Here is a 20,542-nt window from a genome sequence, read left to right on the forward strand (position 1 = left end):
TTTTTTTTTGGGATTTTTTCCAGTTCCTGAATCAAGTAATCCTGGTAAGGGTCCCATACACTGGAACCATACTCTACCAGAGACAAATATGCTCTCTCCTTTACATCCTTACTACTCCTTTACCCCTAAATACTCTCATAACCATGTGCAGAGATCTGTACCCTTTATATACAATCATATTTATGTGATTACCCCAAAGAAGATCTTTCCTTATATTAATACCTAGGTATTTACAATGATCCCCAAAGGGAACTTTCACCCCATCAATGCAGTAATTAAAACTGAGAAGACTTTTCCTATTTGTGAAACTCACAACCTGACTTTTATCCCCGTTTATCATCATACCATTGCCTACTGTCCATCTCACAACATTATCGAGGTCACGTTGCAGTTGCTCACAATCTTGTAACTTATTTATTACTCTGTACAGAATAACAGTATGTGCGAAAAGCCTTATCTCTGATTCCACTTCTTTACACATATCATATATGTAAGAAAACATAAAGGTCCAAAAATACTGCCTTGAGGAATTCCTCTCTTAATTTTTACAGGGACAGATAAAGCTTCACCTACTCTAATTCTCTGAGTTCTATTTTCTAGAAACAGAGTCACCCATTCAGTCACTCTTTTGTCAAGTCCAATTGCACTCATTTCTGCCAGTAGTCTCCCATGATCTACCCTATCAAATGCCTTAGACAGGTCAATCGCGATACAGTCCAATTGACCTTCTGAATCTGGGATATCAAATCAAATCAAAATCTCTTTATTTGCAAATGAGGTGTCTACCTCGGGGGCAAATGGTACACTAAAATACATTATTGTCAAGCACTAAATTTTAAATTAACAAGAGACGAAGAAAATTTTCCTAGAATACAATATTATACAATTTACGCTAATAATCATCCTTAATAAATTTATATTGTTTACAAAATTCTACTTATATAATATCTTACAAACATAGACAACTCATATACAGTATGTGAAATTACTTCTAATAATAATATACAACTGGTATAAGATTAAAATTAACATTGAATTTATTTACATATTTATATTTTACCCATTTTGGAACCTAAGTAGCATAACGACCTGCTGCGTCTTAACCAGAGCCCCTTTTGCCACCACTTTTCAGAGTTCCTGAAGGGCCTTCACAGCTACCGTAGCGGTCCCAGGGTCCTCGAAGTCCCCACTGTACTTCACCCCTACAGGCAGTCCCCTACTTGGGCTGTCCAAACTCCATAGACAAGGGGATGGAATTAATTTAATCACACATATTTTTTATTTACAATATCCTGCACTGGTCGAATGCCCTCTAACATTTCATTTATTTTCTCTGTTGTTGTTTATTCTCTTCTTGAATATCTGTACAGATTTTGGAAAAGGATCAAACACTACCCCTGGTAAACTGTTCCACTCCTTCACGCCCTTCCCAATGAATGAAAATTTACCCCAATCGCTTCTGCTAAAATTCTTTCTAATTTTGTACTTGTGGTCAGTTCTACCAATATAATTATTTTCCAACTGAAGCCTCTCACGGATATCTCTCCATGCTTCTTCTCCTGTATAGGCTCTATATAATCCTATAAGTCTAGTTTTCTCCCTTCTCTTACTTAAAGTTTCCCAACCAAGTTCCTTTAACATTTCTGATACACTACTCTTTCTCCTGAAATCCCCTGTTACAAACCTTGCTGCTTTCCTCTGCACACCATCTAGTTATTTTAGTAGGTATTCTTGGTGAGGATCCCAAACACTGTTTGCATATTCCAATAATGGACGAACCATACTTAAGTAACTTTTTTCTTTTAATTCTTTGTTGCATCCTTTAAGTAGCCTCATTATGACATGTAACGATCTGTATGCTTTCCCAACAATGTCATCAACATGACCCTTCCAGTGCAAATTACTTTCAAATCTCACACCTAAGTATTTGCACTTGCCATCTTTAGGGATAACTACCTCATCCAAAGTATATTCAAATTCAGTTTTAAAGCTCCTGTTTGTAAATGTTGTAACTGTTGATTTGCCTCCATTAATCTTCATATTATTTTCTTCAACCCATTATCTGCTATATCTTGCTGGAATCCTACAAGTTGGGCTCAGTGGAATAACCTTTCCTAAACCCAAACTGCCTTCTATCAAACCAGTTATTAATTTTGCAAACATGTCTTATATAATCAGAAGGAATGCTTTCCCATACAATGCATGTCAAACTGACTGGCCTGTAATTTTCAGCTTTATGTCTATCACCCTTTCCTTTATATACAGGGCCTACTATAGCAACTCTCCATTAATTTTGTAAAGTTCCTTCGTGCAAACAATAATCAAACAAGTACTTCAGATATGGTACTATATCCCAACCCATTGTCTTTAGTATATCCCCCGAAACCTTATCAATTCCAGCTGCTTTTCTAGTTTTCAACTTCTGTATCTTACAGTAAATGTCACTGCTGTCATAGGTAAATCATCTTAAGGGACTGCTCCTTGTATGTAAGTGTACGGTCCAAGGTGACCCCTAGATATCTAGGACGGAAGCAGTGAACCAATAACGTACTATTTCAGAATACTTCAAGGTTCCAACATCACGAATATAAGAACGTGTGTGAGGACTCAGCCATTATAGAATGGTAGTTTGTGGTCCCGCCACTGCAAGCGATTATATCCAACACATGCTCCAGTAGTTCCGCCAAGACTGGTATAGAAAAGTGAGGGAGATGTGCTCCAGTAGTTCCGCCAAGACAGGTATAGAAAAGTGAGGGAGATGTTACTGTGTGAGATATTTCAGTGAATAAGTTGAATTTCCTTTGCTTTCAGTTCCTAAACTCAGATCATTGAGTGTTGTGTACTTCAAGCATGTATCTTATGTGGCTTGATTAATTTAATAGTTCAGGATGCCATACTGTTTCTTGCCTGGCTGTAAGTCAGGTTATGGTAGAGTAGTTGATGATACGCAAATTTTTTCACCACCGAAGGATAGAAATCAATTTGAAAAATGGGCCAGAACTATTCCATGGAGTGATACTGAGTTAACATGTAATAGCAGAATTTGTCATGTTCATTTCTCTGATGATTTGATAGTGAAATCTGATAATTTTATAGTTTAGTGAATAAATGCATATCTCTCGTGTGAGATGAAAAATACATCCAGGAGCAGTGCCCCACATTTTCCCTAATTTGCCACCAAATCTTCACGCAAGCTTTCAAAAGCCGACAAATTCAGTTGGTAAGGAGAGTATTACCTTTAAATAGTTCATGGTTGTTTGTTTTAATATCCTGGGAGTTTTGTGCTGTTTATCTGAACATGTACACTCCAGTAACCTGTGCGTTCTGCACCATGTTATAAAGGCCGTCGCTCTTATTTCCATGCATGAATTTTTCCATTGTACCCTGCCATGGTATTTTAATTGTAATCTCGCATTGCTTTTGTTTTAAAGACAGTGTATATACTTATGAGTTACAGAGTAATATGTTTTCTCTGGCATCATTCCTAAGACCAGCTGATCGGTACTCTGGAGCTTGCCCACTCAAGCGCTGCCTGGCGGGATGTGCTTGAACTTGAAGAGTCCTCACACCTGTTCTCATATTTGTCATAGTTCCAATTAGCTTGCATATGTTTCAGGTGGAAGGCACATACCTGAGTCTTACTAGGGTTGGGTATGAGTTGGTTCCTTTCATAGTAAGTAGCATGCTGTTCTTATTTTACAGTTTGTTTTATGTTGCACTGACACAGATAGGTCTTATGGCAATAATAGGGTAGGAAAGGCCTAGGAGTGGGAAGGAAGCGGCTAGCGGCTGTGGACTTAATTAAGGTACAGCCCCAGCATTTCTTCTCCTTATGACGCCACCTCCCTCCAAAGTTTGGCGATCCAATTGAATATGATTACACGCGAAACGGCAGCACAGAAGATTTCTATTGATGTATGTCCATACCACCGCTGCAAGTCTTTCAGCCAGGAATTTCTTCGTCTTCCCTCAGATCTTTTCCCATCAATCTTCCCTTGAATGATCAATCGGAGAAGTTCATATCATTCACCTCTCATGATGTGCCCGAGGTAGCTGAGCTTCACTCCTTGATGGTTATGAGAAGCTCTTCTTGTTCAAGATGTTGTCTTCTTTTCTACCCAAGATATATTCGGAGTATTCTTCTGTATAAGTACGTTTCAAAAGATTCAATCCGCTTCTCCATTAAAGGGCTGAGCATCCACCCTTCAAAACCATATAGAAGGACAGGAAATACATAACAACATAGCATTAGAACTCTGAGCTGGAGGTTGAGTTCTTGGCTGGTGAATAAGGTCCTCATGGTATTGAACATATTTTTTGCTTGTCCAATCCTGGATGACATTTCACATTTTAAATCACAATGCTGGTTCACTAGAGTTCCAAGATATTTGATAGAAGATACTTGTTGGACGATGTTGTTGTTTACGTAAAGGGAGGCCTGTTTTGGTGTTTTCAAGAATACAATCAGCTTGGTCTTGTTAATATTCAAGGATAAACCATAGGTTTCACTGGTCCTCATGATGTTGTTTATAATGATTTGAATAGGGTTGCTGGCTAACACAATCGTGTCAACAGCATTTGACTGGTGTGAAAATGAGAAACCGCAGAAAACCATCTTCAGGGCTGCCGACAGTGGGGTTCGAACCCACTATCTCCTGGATGCAAGCTCACAGCTGTGCCGCACTAACCGCATGGCCAACTCACCCGGTCCAAGCTGTTCTAGAGCACTTCTGAGTGTATGTTCTACGACCTCAAACTGTTCTGATTGAGTAACAGGAGCAAGGTCGTTAGTGTAAATGAAGCTTTTGAGCCCTTGAGGCTGTGGTTGATCATTGGTGTACACCTTAAATAAAACAGGAGACAAGAAACTTCCCTGGGGCAATCCATTCTTTTTTCTCCACTGACTACGATGTCCTTGAAAATCTACGAAGAACTGAATGGAAGCAGAAGCATAAAAATTATGTGATGATAAACTTTTCAGTTCTACTGCTACAGAGCCAGTAACTTCACCAGTTCTGGATGAGGTACTTTCTTATCTCTCTAGTACTTCCAAAGACATCCAACTTACCCTACAGTATCTGTCATTGCTGGGGATGTTCTTTACATGAAAAATGGTGGTCTTTCAAGTGCTCCTGTAGATCTATTCAGCAAATGCACACATGTCCTTTCCTCCAAGAGATCGAGACTTAGCGATGACAATTTTAAGAACCAATTATTTTTTTCAAATAAATGGCAGATAATTTTAAAGATACCAAGGTATAATGTTTAGTCTCACTTAGTGATGATAACCACTTGAATCGTTAGTATACTGGCCTTCGATTCAGAGGGCCCTGATTTTGATTCCTGGCTGGGTTGAGGATTTTAACTTCATATGGTTAATTCTTCTGACTCAGGGACCGGGTATTTGTGTTCATCTTAATACACTTCTTTTCATCTACACACATCACAACATGCCACACTACTAACCACCACAGAAACATGCAATTATGTATACATTCCTCCACATACGGTTGACTTTAGGAAAGGCATCTGGCCATATAACTGTGCCAACACTGCAACAAGTGACTACCCCAACATTTTAGGAAGAAGAAGAGTAATGATAGTCACTTAATGTCTCCATATGAAAAAATTAAATATATTTTTCTTGGCAAAATTTCATATCATTCCTGCCCCATGATACCAGGTTGAGTAGCTCAGATGGAAGAGCGTTGGCTATCTGAGCCCATCTTGGCAGGCTCGGTCCTGGGTCAGTCTGCAGGTATTTCAAGGTATTCGAATATGCCAGTCTGATGATGATAAATTTACTGGCAGGTAAAAGAACACCTGCAGGACAAAATTCTGGCACCTCGGCGACTCAGAAAACTGTACAAGCAGTTAATGGGACGTAATATCAATAATATTATTATTATTATTATCCTGCCTATGAAAAAAATATTCAGAGATTTCCTTAAGACTGGCATTCTGCGAAGTAATTGCAATTTTACTGATAAAATCCACAGCCTGTTTCCAGCCATTCGACCGGGTCAGGAATGGAATGAATGAAGACCCCATCTAGCGGTGAGGATAGGAATTGTGCCGGCTGCCAAAGCCTGTCGCACTCCTCTGGGGCAATGATTAATGAATGACAGATGAAATGTAATGATTTTAGTGAGTGTTGCTGGAATGAATTATGACAGGAAAAACCGGAGTACCCGAAGAAAAACCTGTCCCGCCTCCGCTTTGTCCAGCACAAATCTCACATGGAGTGACAGATTTGAAGCACGGAACCCAGCGGTGAGAGCCACGGAGGCTCTTGTAAATTTACTGATAACTTGTAAAAGTAATTTGTAATTGTAATTGAGCAAAATATTCCTCAGGTAATGGTAATTCAGTTCAGGTACTTCTCTCATCACTGTGCATCACCAACCATAAATGCGTTAATTAACCGAGCGAATTGGCTGCGTGGTTCGATTCGTGTAGCTGTGACCTCGCATTCCGACTGAGAACACCTGGAATGAAGCGACCTCATGAAGCATATGTGACACACCTGCATTACTTTAAACAAGTTGCTATTCGCCATCACATTTACGATTACTACTGCCGCAACAAACATTATAGAGTGAAGGAACTTCTCGCCATCATCATCTCAAGACAATAATTCGTCTTTGTTGAAACTCTAAAAGGTGTGGGTTGTCATTACCCACTTTAACGGAACACTCTAAAGGGCAGGCTATGGTAGTCGCCCGGCGTTGTAGTTGTCAATGTTAATGTTTTCTTAATGTTATTTACTTTACGTCCCTCTAACTACTTTTAATGTTTTCGGAGACGCCGAGGTGCCGGAATTTAGTTCTTTTGCGTTCCAGTAAATCTACCGACATGAGACTGAGCACCTTGAAATACCACTGGACTGAGCCAGGAGGAGGGCAGAAGGCTAGCGCCTCAACCGTCTGAGCCACTCAGCCCGGCGCAGTAGTTTTCAAGCGTTTTTTAAATTTTGTTTATGTTTTTTATTTATTTAGCTTGTGTGGATCGGAGATACCATGGCTACAATAATTGGTTAGGTATGCAAGGAGCGTAGTGACGTCTCGTAGCAAAGATTATTAAGCTGTTGGCTGGCTCATTTGATGATTTCGTCCCAAACTGTCTAGGAATTGTCTCTGTCTCGACCTGATTTGAGAGCCTGTTGAAAAAGAAAAAAAAAAAAAAAGAAAAGAAAAAACGAAGAGACGTCAGTCATTCGTAATGGACAGTTCCCATCCTCAGTCTAGGCCTACTTCTCTAAAGATACACCAACCATTACGTGGAAGAAGGAATGATATGGGTGAGAGAGCTAATGCCGAGGGGCACAAAATAATCCAATTCGGTTGCCCCTTTGCCACGGCCAGTTTAATGCCATAGAGCAGGGGTTCACAAACTTTTAGACTGGCGTACCACTTTTTGCCGTACCACCAAGAGGTGACTAAAAGGCGACCAGAGACTTTCAACTTGGAAGCTTGGGTTGGTGACCACGGTTTCCTTAACCGAGTCTGGCAATGCTTCCACTTACTTGTCAGGCTCCTGGCGTTCATCTTTCCTATCCGACCTCGCTTGGTCAACTCTTGTTCTTTTTCGGCCGCGACGGTGGGCCTATTAGGTCTTCTAGGTGTACGTAGTCTCTCTTTTTCACACCATTTGTGGTTCTCCTTTTCTTCGGCCGATAGCTTTATTTTTCGAAGTGCCAGACTTCTTCCATTCTCTCCCCCCCCCCCCCCCCGCCCGATTAGTGTTAATAGAGGATTGTTGTTCAGTTGTACCACCACCGCCACTCGCTAAAATGTAAATTCACATTATTTTATCACCTAATATTAGTAACTACTGATTATACAATTTTCTTTCTTTCTTTCTTTCTTTCTTTCTTTCTTTCTTTCCTTATCTGTTTACCCTCCAGGCTTGGCTTTTCCCTCAAACTCAGCGAGGGATCCCACCTTTACCGCATCAAGGGCAGTGTCCTGGAGAGCGAGACTTTGGGTTGGAGGATACAACTGGGAAGAAGGCCCACTACCTCGCCCAGGTGGCCTCACCTTCTATGCTGAACAAGGGCCTTGTGAAGGGATGGGAAGATTGGAAGGGATAGGCAAGGAGGAGGGAAGAAGGCGGTCGTGGCCGTAAGTTAGGTACCATCCCGGCATTTGCCTGGAGGAGAAGTGGGAAACCACGGAAAACCACTTTGAGGATGGCTGAGGAGCGAAACGAACCCCCTCTACTCAGTTAACCTCCCGAGGCTGAGTGGACCCCGTTCCAGTCCTCGTTCAACTTTTCAAATTTCACGGCAGATTCGGGAATCGAACCAGGACCTCCGAGGGTGGCAGCTAATCACACTAACCACTACACCACAGAGGCAGAATGAATCTTCTCTTATTTGCATTAAATAATAAACTTAATTTCATTTTCATTTCATTATCTGTCTAACGTCCATGGTTGGTTTTCTCCTCGGACTGGGCGAGGGATCCCACCTTCACCGTCTCAAGGACAGTGTCCTGGACCGTGGTCGGGGAAACAACTGGGAAAGAAGACAACTACCTCGCCCAGGTGGCCTCACCTGCTATGCTGAACAGGGGTCTTGTGGGGGATGGGACGAGTGGAAGGCATAGACAAAGAAGCGGCCGTGGTACCTTCCCGGCATTTGTCTGGAGAAGAAGTGGGAAAGCGCAGATTTCGAGGAAGGATGAGTTCTAGCCCTCGCACCTCTTCTCAAATTGCATTGTAGAGGCGGGAATCGAACCCCGGCCTCCGGGGGTGGCAACTAATCACACTAACCACTACAAAACAGAGGAGGACATTAAATAATAAATATAATTTCGTGTGGCTATTTCTAGCTAGGTGCAGACCTTGTACGGCAGACCCTCCGATGAGGGTGGGCGGCATCTGCCATGTGTAGGTAACTGCGTGTTATTGTGGTGGAGGATAGTGTTATGTGTGGTGTGTGAGTTGCAGGGATGTTGGGAACAGCACAAATACCCAGCCCCCGAGCCATTGGAATTAACCAATGAAGGTTAAAATCCCTGACCCGGCCGGGAATCGAACCCGGGACCCTCTGAACCGAAGGCCAGTATGCTGACCATTCAGCCAATGAGTCGGACACTGAATAATAAATAACATTCTAATTATGTACCGTATTTTGGCCGGGCTGAGTGGCTCAGACGGTAGAGGCGCTGACCTTCTGACCCCAACTTGGCAGGTTCGATCTTGGCTCAGTCAGGTGGTATTTGAAATTGCTCAAATACATCAGCCTCGTGTCGATAGGTTTACTGGCACGTAAAAGAACACCTGCGGAACAAAATTCCGGCATTTCGGCGACCCCGAAAGCCGAAAAATTAGTTAGTGGGACGTAAAGCCAATAACATTACTATTAATTATGTATTAATAATGTGTGCGTTATACAATTATTTGGGGAAAAACTACAAATTGGTGTGACTAATTCCTAAATAAACTAGTGCAGACATATTATGGTAATGGTTCTTATTGCAAGAGTTCATTAAAGTCACACACACCAGTTTCACTTGTTGGTCTGAGGGGTGTTTGCCTCCGTGACATAACGGTTAGCATTATTAGCCGCCGTTCTCGATGGCCCGGGTTTGATTCACGGTACAGTCAGAGATACAAGAATGGTAGGAGTGCTGGTATGTTACTAAAATGGTACATGGAGTTTAATTCCATTGCGGGTGTACCTGAAAATAGCTGCACAACCTCGAGACGGGGACACGAGTTTACTCAAATGCCTTTAGAAACCATCCCATCATTTGCCTGGAGAAGACATGGGAAACCACGGAAAACGATTTCAAGGATGGCTCAGGTAGGAAGCGAACCCCCTCTACTCAGTTGACCTACCAAAGCTGAGTGGACCCCGTACCACTTTTCAAATTTCATGGCAGCTATTCACACTAACCACTACACCATAGAGGCGAACATCTCCTTGCATAAATGAGAAAACAGTCTGGAATTAGTTGCTCTCGATTTTATTAAGATTATTTAGTTTACTAGTGACACAGTGAACAACTGTCGCTTCAGGTGCAACTTCTTTAGTTTTTGCAAAGACTCCACCACGTCTGTCCCGTCATCGCACGTGCACCATCGGAGCAGACACCGATACACTTTCCATGTATGTAGCCTATGTATGTATGTATGTATGTATGTATGTATGTATGTATGTATGTATGTATGTATGTATGTATGTATGTATGTATGTATGTATGTATGGTAATATGTTTGTAGTAATTCAGTGCTTCATTTACTTCGTGCCAGTGCACGCCACGGTCTATTACTATGACAACTGAACAGGAGTTCCACGTCAGCCACGAATGCCGTTATAGCCTTCATAATAAAACTCTAATATCATGGTTAGGCCTATCTCCATTATTGTACAGAAGCTTGTACGATGAAAATATATCAGATATAAATGATTGGAAATTAAATTTTCTTTAGTTATTGCCATACACCCTTTTTAGATCTAACTACCTAATATTCCCAAATATATTTCAAATTTCGTAAAAAAAAAAAAAAAAAAAAAAAGAAGAAAAAAATATATATTTATCGTGCGGTAAAAACGCATGGAATATAAATACAAGTGTGTCTAAAAAGTATAGTGAGTGGACAAATATCGTAATGGCAACGTCTGGAAACACTGCGTGCATGCGCATGTGAATAGAGCGACATCTCGAGAAGCTCCATGTACTTACCTAAATGCCCTCTCCCTGGCCAGGAGATTTGGACGTGCTGGAGAGGGGAGTGAAATAAACATGAGATGGGTGAAAAGAGGTGTTAATTTAGAGGAGTGAATGTTGGGTCTCTTGTCTAAATGAGGAACGTGTGTTAAGTGAGGTTTTATTGCTGGTTGATGGTGATTCTTAGTTATTTGGCATGAGATGGAGTGTGGATGATTGTAATTGAGTGTGCAGGTGTAGTGAAAAGTTGATAAAGGATTATTAGTAGATGAATGGATGTGATGTTATGTACCTGGATGAGTAGGTGCAGGGATAATGGAATGACTGAGTGAATGTGTATTTTATTTATTTATTTATTTATTTATTTATTTATTTATTTATTTATTTATTTATTTATCCGTTTACCCTAAAGGGTTGGCTTTTCCGATCCCACCTCTACCGCCTCAAGGGCAGTGTCCTGGAGCGTAGGACTTTGGGTCGGGGTATGAAACTGGGGAGGAAGACCAGTACCTCGCCCAGGCGGCCTCACTTGCTAAGCTGAACAGGGGCCTTGTAGGGGGATGAGAAGATTGGAATGGATAGTCGAGGAAGTGGCCTTGGCCTTAAGTTAGGTACCATCCCGGCATTTGCTTGGAGGAGAAGTGGGAAACCATGCAAAACCACTTCTAGGATGCTTGTGGTGGGGATCGAACCTACCTCTACTCAGTTGAACTCCCGACGCTGAATTGAACCCTTTCCGGCCTCTCATATCACTTTTCAAATTTCGTGGCAAAGCTGCGAATCGAACCCGGGTCTTCGGGCGTGACAGCTAACCACTACACCACAGAGGCGGTCGTTTATTTATTTATTTATTTATTTATTTATTTATTTATTTATTTATTTATTTATTTATTTATTTATTCTTGTTTAACTTCGCACTAACACTTCGAAGGTTTTCGGCGATGGAGGGATAGGAAGGTAACGTCCGTGGCATTAATTAAGCCTGACCCGGTCAAATGACTGGAAACAGGCTGTGGATTTTCATTTTTCATTTATTTATTTATTTATTTATTTATTTATTTATTTATTTATTTATTTATTTATTTATTTATTTATTTTGTTAAGCTGGCGTTTTCATTTACGTGTACAATGAAAGTCCGTGTCCATCCATGCACACGTTATAAAGCAACGGTTAATTTTCTTTTTCTTCTTCTTCTTCTTCTTCTTTGTTATCGCGTTTTCCACACTTTGTGGGGTCGCGGGTGCGAATTATGTCGCACATATGGATTTGACCCTGTGTTACGAACGGATGCCATTCCTGACGCCAACCCTTTGTGCGTGTTTCTTTGGTGGTTATTTGGTAGTGTGGTGTGTTGTCTGAATATGTGTTGGGACAAACACAAACAATCAGTCCCCAAGCCAAGCCAGAAGAATTAATCACACGAGATTAAAATCCCTGACTCGGCCGGGAATCGAACCCGGGACCCTCTGAAACCGAAGGTCTCAACGCTAACCATTCAGCCAAGTAGTCAGACAAAACAACGTTTACCCTGCGTGTATTAAAAACCTTAAGCTCTAATTGTTGTCTGCTCTGAGTGCGGGGTGAACTAGATTCAGGATATCCGTTGTCGGTGGCGATATTCGAACCTCGGGACTCCAGATTTTTGTAAATTAACGAATTGTGATTTGAAGTTGGGAGTGAGAGCAAGAATTATTTAGGCCTAGTTATCAAGGTAACTTGTCGACTGCAGCCTCGAGCACAAGCTGTAAGGCAACACGGCTCTCCGATTAGAATTACTTGCGGATTGGTGCAGTGCGCGCTGGTGAGCCAAGCTATCGGCGTCTGCTCACTCAGCCATTCACGCCACGCCTCCATGACAGCTATCGAGAGTCGCGCTGTATATCGACCGGTCTAACCGCATGTTACAGAATCGAGTTTACTGTAGCCGTTATTCAGTGAGTGAACAGCCATGTTAGCGTCCTGCAGAGAGTGTTAAGTATGTGTAATATAGCAGCTTAAGAAAGGCGTGTGTCTGGTGTTTACGTAGCGGCACACACTTCATTTTACCAAACTGAAGTTACTGTTATTCCTACTTTATACACGCCGACAAGATGTTGTGGTATAACTTGTACAGACATCTCTAGTAGGTCTACTTATCCTACGAGTATGAATATCTGTTTGCAACACATAGGCCTATATATTGACATGCATAAATCATTGTTTCTCAACAGTATCTTTTAAATGAAAATGTCTTCTCTGAGTGGAGAGAAGCGGGAAAGGGATTGCGAAGATTTCCCAAGGAAACGCAAGAAAACTGTAGGTCAAGGTATACCATTAGTAGGCCAGACGAGGGAAACGGTGTGTGCTGTGCGAGAATACTTCGAAAGAGAAAAGGAATTCGGAGGTCCGCTTATTCCGGTGGTCAAAGTGCTAGACCGCACTTCTGAGGCATTGCGTATCCACAAGAATACAATCATCAGCATCTGTAAGGAGAAATATAACAAGGAGGAGAATGGGGCGGGGCCTTCAAAACTGCAAACACCAGGAAAGAAGCGATGTTATGATAAACGTGTGACAAACTTGGATTGCTTCCAGCAAGATGCCATTCGCCGTCATATTTACGACTATATCTGTCGCAACGAAAATCCCACGGTGATGAAACTTGCTACTACGATGAGAAGCTCTGATTTATTTCGAGGCAGCAATCCGTCTTTGTTGTTAGTGCTAAAATCTATGGGTTTCCATTACGAGAAGATTTCAAACCGAACTATTTTAATGGAACGCTCTGAAGTTGTCGCATCGCGCTGTAGTTTTCTTAGGAATATTCTGAAAGAGAACTGGGAGCATATCGTATGGGTCGGAGATACCATTATTACTGTCGGTCAGAAATGCAAAAAGGCGGTAATGACGTCACGTAAGAAAAGTGGCAGAATTATTGTGCTGTTGGCTGGCTCATCGGATGGTTTCATCCCGAACTGCCTGGGGATTGTTAAAACATCCTTCAAGACTTCTACCTCTCGTGTGGAGATTAGCCCTCTCACATTCTCGAAGTGGTTTGAGTGCCTTCTGAAGAACCTAAAGAAACCGTCCGTCATTGTGATGGACAGTTCCCGTCCTCATTGTGCTCCTTCGAATGACACACCAACTGTTACTTGGAAGAGGGAAGCCATACTGGAATGGTTCAAGAGCAAATGTCCGGATGTCTTAATCAGGCCTGGGATTCAGAAAGCGGAACTCTTGGAACTGGTAGATGCGAATAAACCTAAGACTACCGTCTATGCTGTGGATAAGAAAGCTGAAGCTGAGGGGCACAAAGTAATCAGGTTGCCTCCTTATCATGGTCATTTTAATGCCATAGAGCATATCTGGGTACAGCTGAAAGACTGCGTAGGTCGCAACAGCAAGGATTTGAATGCGCCCGATATTGAGTTACTGGTGAGAGAAGCTGTCCAGACTATCACTCCTTCGGACTGGAACGTTGCCGTGTGCCAAACGAGGAAAACTGCCGAGGAGGCGTGGGGAAAGGAAAAAATCCTAGAAGAGAGTGTAGAGAAACTAGTTATGACTGTCAGGGAATCCAAAGCCAGTGCCAGTTCCTGTGATGAAGAGTACGATGATGTAGAAGAAGAAGAAGACAGTGGGGGAGAGGACGAACAGGGGGATGGAGATGAAGATGAATGAGACGAGTAAAGGAAATGAAGACTGGATGAGTGATTAATAATAATCGAAGACATAAAGGTGAGTAATGATACATGGTAGAAATTTGTAGTTAAACGTTGTTCTAAAGTAGGACTTGATTCTCTTTAATATTATTATTGGCAATTATTGAAATGGAGATGATCTCTAACTTATTTCCCTATGTAATCCACATTTTTCATAGACCTGTTGCATTTGAATTTCACCTCTGTGCTTAAGTTGTATTATTATTGTTATTATTATTATTATTATTATTAGTAGTAGTAGTAGTAGTAGTAGTAGTAATAGTAGTAGTAGTAATGTTCAACAACGTTTGTTCTGCCTGGTGACAGGGTCAGCTAAGTGGTTGCATTATCTCCAACTCATACCGTCAGGGGCCTCGTCAGGTGTAGATTTTAAAATGTACCTACTCTCTTCGTGACGTTGGTGTATTAGCCCAGGTCATCCCTTTCGGGTCTTCTTTCGACGGCTTCCAGCTTGTAGCCCATATTCACAGTTGAATCCGATTCTGCTCGCTGCACATGTTTAAATCATCGCAGACGACTTTCGCGTAATTACTTCCCTATGTCTACCATGAAAAATGATGCCGGTTGACACACTCAGTATCTTTATTTCTTTGGCGCTTTGTCCGGCTGCATGGCTAAATGGTTAGCGTGCTGGCATTTGGTCACAGGAGTCCCGGGTTCGATTCCCGGCAGGGTCGGGAATTTTAACCATAAGTGGTTAATTCCCCTGGCACGGGGACTGGATGTATGTGTTGTCTTCATCCTCAATGTGTCCTCGGACACATCCCGACACTAAAAGCCATACGTCATTTCATTTCATTTCATTTGGCGCTTTGCCGAGGTTCTGCCTCCTTCGTATTTCTTCAACGTTCCGTACCACAGATTGCAAAAGGACGGAAGATGGTGCGATGAATATTCTATTTTTAGATGTTCTTTCTCGCAATGATTACAAGTGATGCCTCTTGTCTTTCGTATCTTTATCCAGGCTGCATTAATACTCTCGTTCACCTCCGCGATAAGTTGGCCATCGTCAGCGGGCATAGAACTCAGTTATACAGTTATACAAGGGCTGTAATTTTCTTTTGTGCGTGTGGCCTCCGAAGAGGCATGACCAGCATGACTGGCTATAGGATGAATCGTCGATTTGGCTACGTTCATTCCGACAATGTGACCCCGTTCAAACGGATCACAGTAAAGATATTCGACTCGAGTACGATGCCATGGCACACCTATTATCTGCGCACTTTTTAGCGATAGATTTGTGTACGGGTTTGAGGAGTAAGGAGGGAGCTCTCCCGGTTCCGGTAGTACTGCCAACTAGAAATGAAATCTGAATTGAATCTTATCTTAAGCCAACAACTGTGTCACACACACATTATATAACATTTCTCGATGTGAATCTTATTCCTAGAGTGGATTCTATAGTTTGGCTTTGCTGTGTAAATAGCAACAGTACTAGTACGTAAAGTGTACGCCAGATGTCGCACAGCGATGCATAAGCGATTCATAGTTTGTGTTTCAAAGGTTGCCAATACGAATCTCGAAGATTGCCGAGGTCGACCGATTCAGCACTAGGGTGTAAATCTATCGCTAAAAAGTGCCAGATAATATTTATCTCACAGTTTTGACTTTCCAGCCTTTACTAATACTGGGTATTTAAACTAGTATCATGTGTTGCAGTGTCATTTTGTCAGTACTCTATGTGGGTTTGTTTTATTAGAAATGGATTATTTCTTATAGATATAGCTATTTCCACGTCCATCACTGTATTAAAGTAGCCTACATTTGGATAGGTGTATTTTGTAAACATTACTCAAGGTTTCATAGTGTTACAGCGAAACTTTATGTTGCTTCTGATGCCGTACAAAGCACATTTTACTTACAGTGAGTCACCACGAAACTCTTGCATCAGCAAAATATTTCTTTGAGCATTTACCAACAAATATATACTTTTTATTTCAAGCTGATTTCAACTCTATTCTAACCAATACATAATTTTCTACTAGAGTATTCAAAATTAACGTAAATATATTTCATCTTCAAAGGAAATTAAAAAGATTTTCTCAAGCATACACAAAAAGAGATCACAGTGAAACTCATACACCCTGTGGTAGGTCCTTGAAGTTCGGAATAAGACACAATCACCTTCAAACTAATTATTTTGTTGGATATCTATTGGCTTGTCTAACATATCTCAAACGGGCAGGCATGGATCGTACCAATTTTTCGCAGGATAATGGACTTATTTTCTCTCATTCTTCGCTTAAAGCAGGTTCCAGGTAATCTTTGTTGGAAATCTTATGTTTCCTTATTGCCACTTGTAAGTGATGCCACAAGTTCTCTTTAACATTTGAATCTGGTGCCTGAGGAGGTATTTCCAGCACCTTTGGACAGTTATACAGGAGCCACATTCTCACTATGTGAGCTTTTTGCTTGGGGTCATTATTCGGATAATATTTGTATTGGTCATGTATTCCAAGATTTTGAGCACTATCAGGCAAATTGTTCTTCAGTATGTTTAAATATATATTTTTATCCATTATCCCGTCAATGAAATTCAACTTTCCTACCCCACTACTTGCCATACATCCCCAGACATTAACACCTCCTCCACCGTTTTTAACACTTGGACGCATAATGGTAGATTTTAGCTCTTCATTCGGTTTTCTCCAGACAGTAGCTTTCCTCATTCTGACCCATAGAGATTGAATTTGCTTTAATCTATAAATGTTACCGGTTTCCAGAAGTCAAAATATTTTCCCATGTGCTCTCTAACAAACTGTAGCCTCTTCTTCCTCTTCAGTTTTTTGACCAATGGTATTTTCCTACTTACTCTTGCATGCCTATTACTTTACCTGATAATGCGCCTAATTGTTTCTGGATCGGCTTTCTTCCCTTATGTTCCTCAACCATCACAGCAAGTTTTGGAGCACTAATCACTGGATTCTTCTTAACCTCTCGCAGTATCCAACGTTCATCTGTGGAATTAAAGATTCTTTCCTGACTTACTTTGTCCATATTTCCAATCCAGTGGATACGTTTACACCTGCCTATAATACATTGCACAGTTGCATGGCTCCTATTTACAATTTTGACAATTTCTCTTAATGATTTTCTTGTTTTATAATGAAAAATCTTCAAGAATCTCAGGGGCTCATTATTACACTACAACGTGTCTTTACTTCGCAACGACCGAGTTCGATAACTGCAGTCGCTTAAGTGCGGCCAGTATCCAGTATTCGGGAGATAGTGGGTTCGAACCCCACTGCCGGCAGCCCTGAAGATGGTTTTCCGTAGTTTCCCATTTTCACACCAGGCAAATGCTGGGGCTGTACCTTAATTAAGGCCACGGCCGCTTTCTTCCCAGTCCTAGCCCTTTCCTGTCCCATCGTCACCACAATACCTACCTGTGTCGGTGCGACGTAAAGCCAATAGCAAGTACTTCGCAACGCTTGACGATAGACTGAACTTATCTCCTGCGTTCCGTATTGCACTTGACAGTCAAAAGTACGGTGTTTATACCTGTCTATCGAGGTCTGTATGAGTTTCCTTGTGACCCCGAGCGACAGCATAATACCAAAGAATCAGAGATACTTTGTGCTAATTCATGGCCTGGGCAAGATAACTAACAAGTAGTGGCATAATAATTCAATATATGCACGTTACATTACACATAAAAATATGACAAACAAAGTCGCCAACTTTCTGTTCATAACGAAACAAAATAAATTACGATATTGTATGAGTTTCATTGTGACCCACTGTATGTTAAATTTATTAAAGGCATTAAGAGTTTTATTTTTTAAAATATCCTAATAAACTTGCATGTATGAAAATGAATATCGAGTAATGACATAAGTTTTTCTTATATTTATAAATAACTGACCCATCGTTGCACTGCTTTTATATGTTAAATTACTTTCCTCCTATAAATATCCCTCTCTCCTTCCCTCCTCTCTCTCAGTTATTATACCTCCTGTAGTTTTAGAAATGAGCTCTGCAAAGGGGTCATTTGTTTCCTTATGAAAAAATGTAGTGAAGTTGTTTAATGAACTAAAAATCTGCGTCTTTTAAGTTAGCATATGCTGTTGTTGTACCCGTACAAACTATTGTCTGGGTGTAGAAGTGGACTTTTGCCCTAGTTAATGTCCTAGCATGTTTCTGGATCGAATATAAAAGGATTTGGTGAGAAACGAGGCTCACAACTACTGCCTAAATTTACTATAATTTGGTTTCGAACCCTCTGAAACTCTACTTTTCAGGCAAATCATCGTGATACTTGAGAGACTAATGGACATTTGTGTTTTATTTCCAGCTCAAGATATCCAGCTAACGGTTGTGTATCGCAAGACCAAGTACTGAAGAAGTCTACATGGAATGGTAGTTTAAAATAACACAAAAAGCTCTGTTTACCCCTTCCATACATATTGGTTACGTTGTCTCTGCGAATACCAAGGTCACGCAAAAGATCTTGTCACCCTAAGTCCATTTTAAAGTTTGACTGACATACACGTGAGGTTTTCAAAGTAGCCTAGTGAGGAGGGAACAGTTCCCTCTACTGCTCTTGTTACGCTAACGCCAAAAATGCTCTTTAATTGTCTGAAGTAAGATCTATTGGTGCTCTATTGGTTAAACCGCGCTTCTTAGGTAAACAGGTCGAGCGCAAGCACGTTATTAGGTGTATTTTGTAAAAATGACTCAAGGTTTATAGTGTTACAGCGAAACTTTATGTTACTTATGATGCCGTAAAAAGCAACTTTACTTATTTTACATTTTTTTTTCACAGGCATTAACCGTTTTATTATTGTAAACATCCCAATGGACTTGTATGCAATGAAAATTAATATCGAGTAATGAAAGAAGTTTTTCTTATATTTATAAATAACTGATCGATCGTAATGTGGATTAGTTGAAGCACATGAAGAAGTCGTTCGTTGTTCAACCAGTCGAGCACATTATTTATCTTACTTCGACCAGTTAAAGAGCATACTTACTCACGTGGAGTCAGATGGCACAGAAAATAAACAGCAACTTTTAGAACATCAGGAGTTTGCCAGTCTAAAATGGACGATATCTGTGAGCTGTAAAGAACATTTCATAGTAATGTGTTCTGCTACTTGCATTAAAATCAAGTTTCAAATAGCTTTCTCTTTGGATAGTTTATAAGCGGTTAGAATTACACTGAGAGGCCAAAAGCCACGGGAAGCGGTGTCCCATTAGAAAATATGCCGTGTATGACACCTGAACGTTGCGGCTAGCTGCGGCGTAGCTGAGCAGTCTGTCACAGACACCAGTGTCGTGAAGATGGCAACACGTCGCGAGTTAACAGACTTCGAACGCGGGATGGTCATCGGCGCACGGCGCATGGGTTATAGCAATGCGGAGATTACACGCGAATTTGGGTTTCCGATATCAACAGTGTCGAGGGTGGTTCTTCAATATCGCAGAGAGAATGTTACCACCCGCGCAAACCCCCGCACGGGAAGACCACAGGTGTTTAACGAACGGACATCACGTCTCCTCCGCAGAACCATACTGGGCTCTCGACGGGTTACATCAGGAACCCATTTCTACCAGGACTGTAAGGAGGCAACTGCACCGCATAGGCTTCACCAGCCGACGACCAACTCGTGTCCCTTTGCTTACACCCCGGCACAGGTGCATGGGCCCGCGGACATCGTCAGTGGACCATGGAACAGTGGCGATGTGTGGTATAGTCCGATGAATCCCGGTTCCAGTTGTATCGAGCTGATGGGCGCATGAGAGTGTGGCGTATGCCCCATGAAGCTATGGATCCTGTCCAGGCGGGAGGTGGCTTAGTTCTGGTCTGGGCGGCGTTCTCATGGTCGCAATTAGCTCCCATTGTCCGGCTGCAGGGAGCGCTGACAGGTGCACGTTATGTGGACATTCTTTCAGACCATCTGCATCACTTTCTGGCCCTGGAGTACCCTGATAGAGATGCCATGTTTCTAAAGGACAATGCACCATGTCACCGCTCTGTGGTGTCACGCAGGTGATTGGAGGAGCATTCCAGTGAAGTTACGACCACGGATTGGCCCTCCAGATCTCCCGATCTTAATCCAATCGAGTATTTATGGGATGCTGTCGATGCTGGTGTACGCTCCATGAACCCTGCACCAACTACACAAGACCAAGGTATCAGTGCAAGATGCGTGGGTTCA

The 20,542-nt window shown here is 41.7% G+C and overlaps 1 protein-coding gene across 1 annotated transcript; it reads left to right on the forward strand.

The window, feature by feature from the left end:
* Window positions 1-13,521: 13,521 nt before the first annotated feature.
* On the forward strand, window positions 13,522-18,893 carry LOC136874911 (uncharacterized). Its single transcript, XM_067148618.2, has 2 exons — window positions 13,522-14,397; window positions 18,676-18,893. The coding sequence occupies exon 1, from the start codon at window positions 13,564-13,566 to the stop codon at window positions 14,338-14,340; it is 777 nt and encodes a 258-aa protein (XP_067004719.2). The 5' UTR covers window positions 13,522-13,563; the 3' UTR covers window positions 14,341-14,397; window positions 18,676-18,893.
* The last annotated feature ends 1,649 nt before the right edge of the window (window positions 18,894-20,542 follow it).

This window comes from Anabrus simplex, chromosome 5 (genome assembly GCF_040414725.1).
Source record: "Anabrus simplex isolate iqAnaSimp1 chromosome 5, ASM4041472v1, whole genome shotgun sequence".
Classification (NCBI taxonomy): domain Eukaryota; kingdom Metazoa; phylum Arthropoda; class Insecta; order Orthoptera; family Tettigoniidae; genus Anabrus; species Anabrus simplex.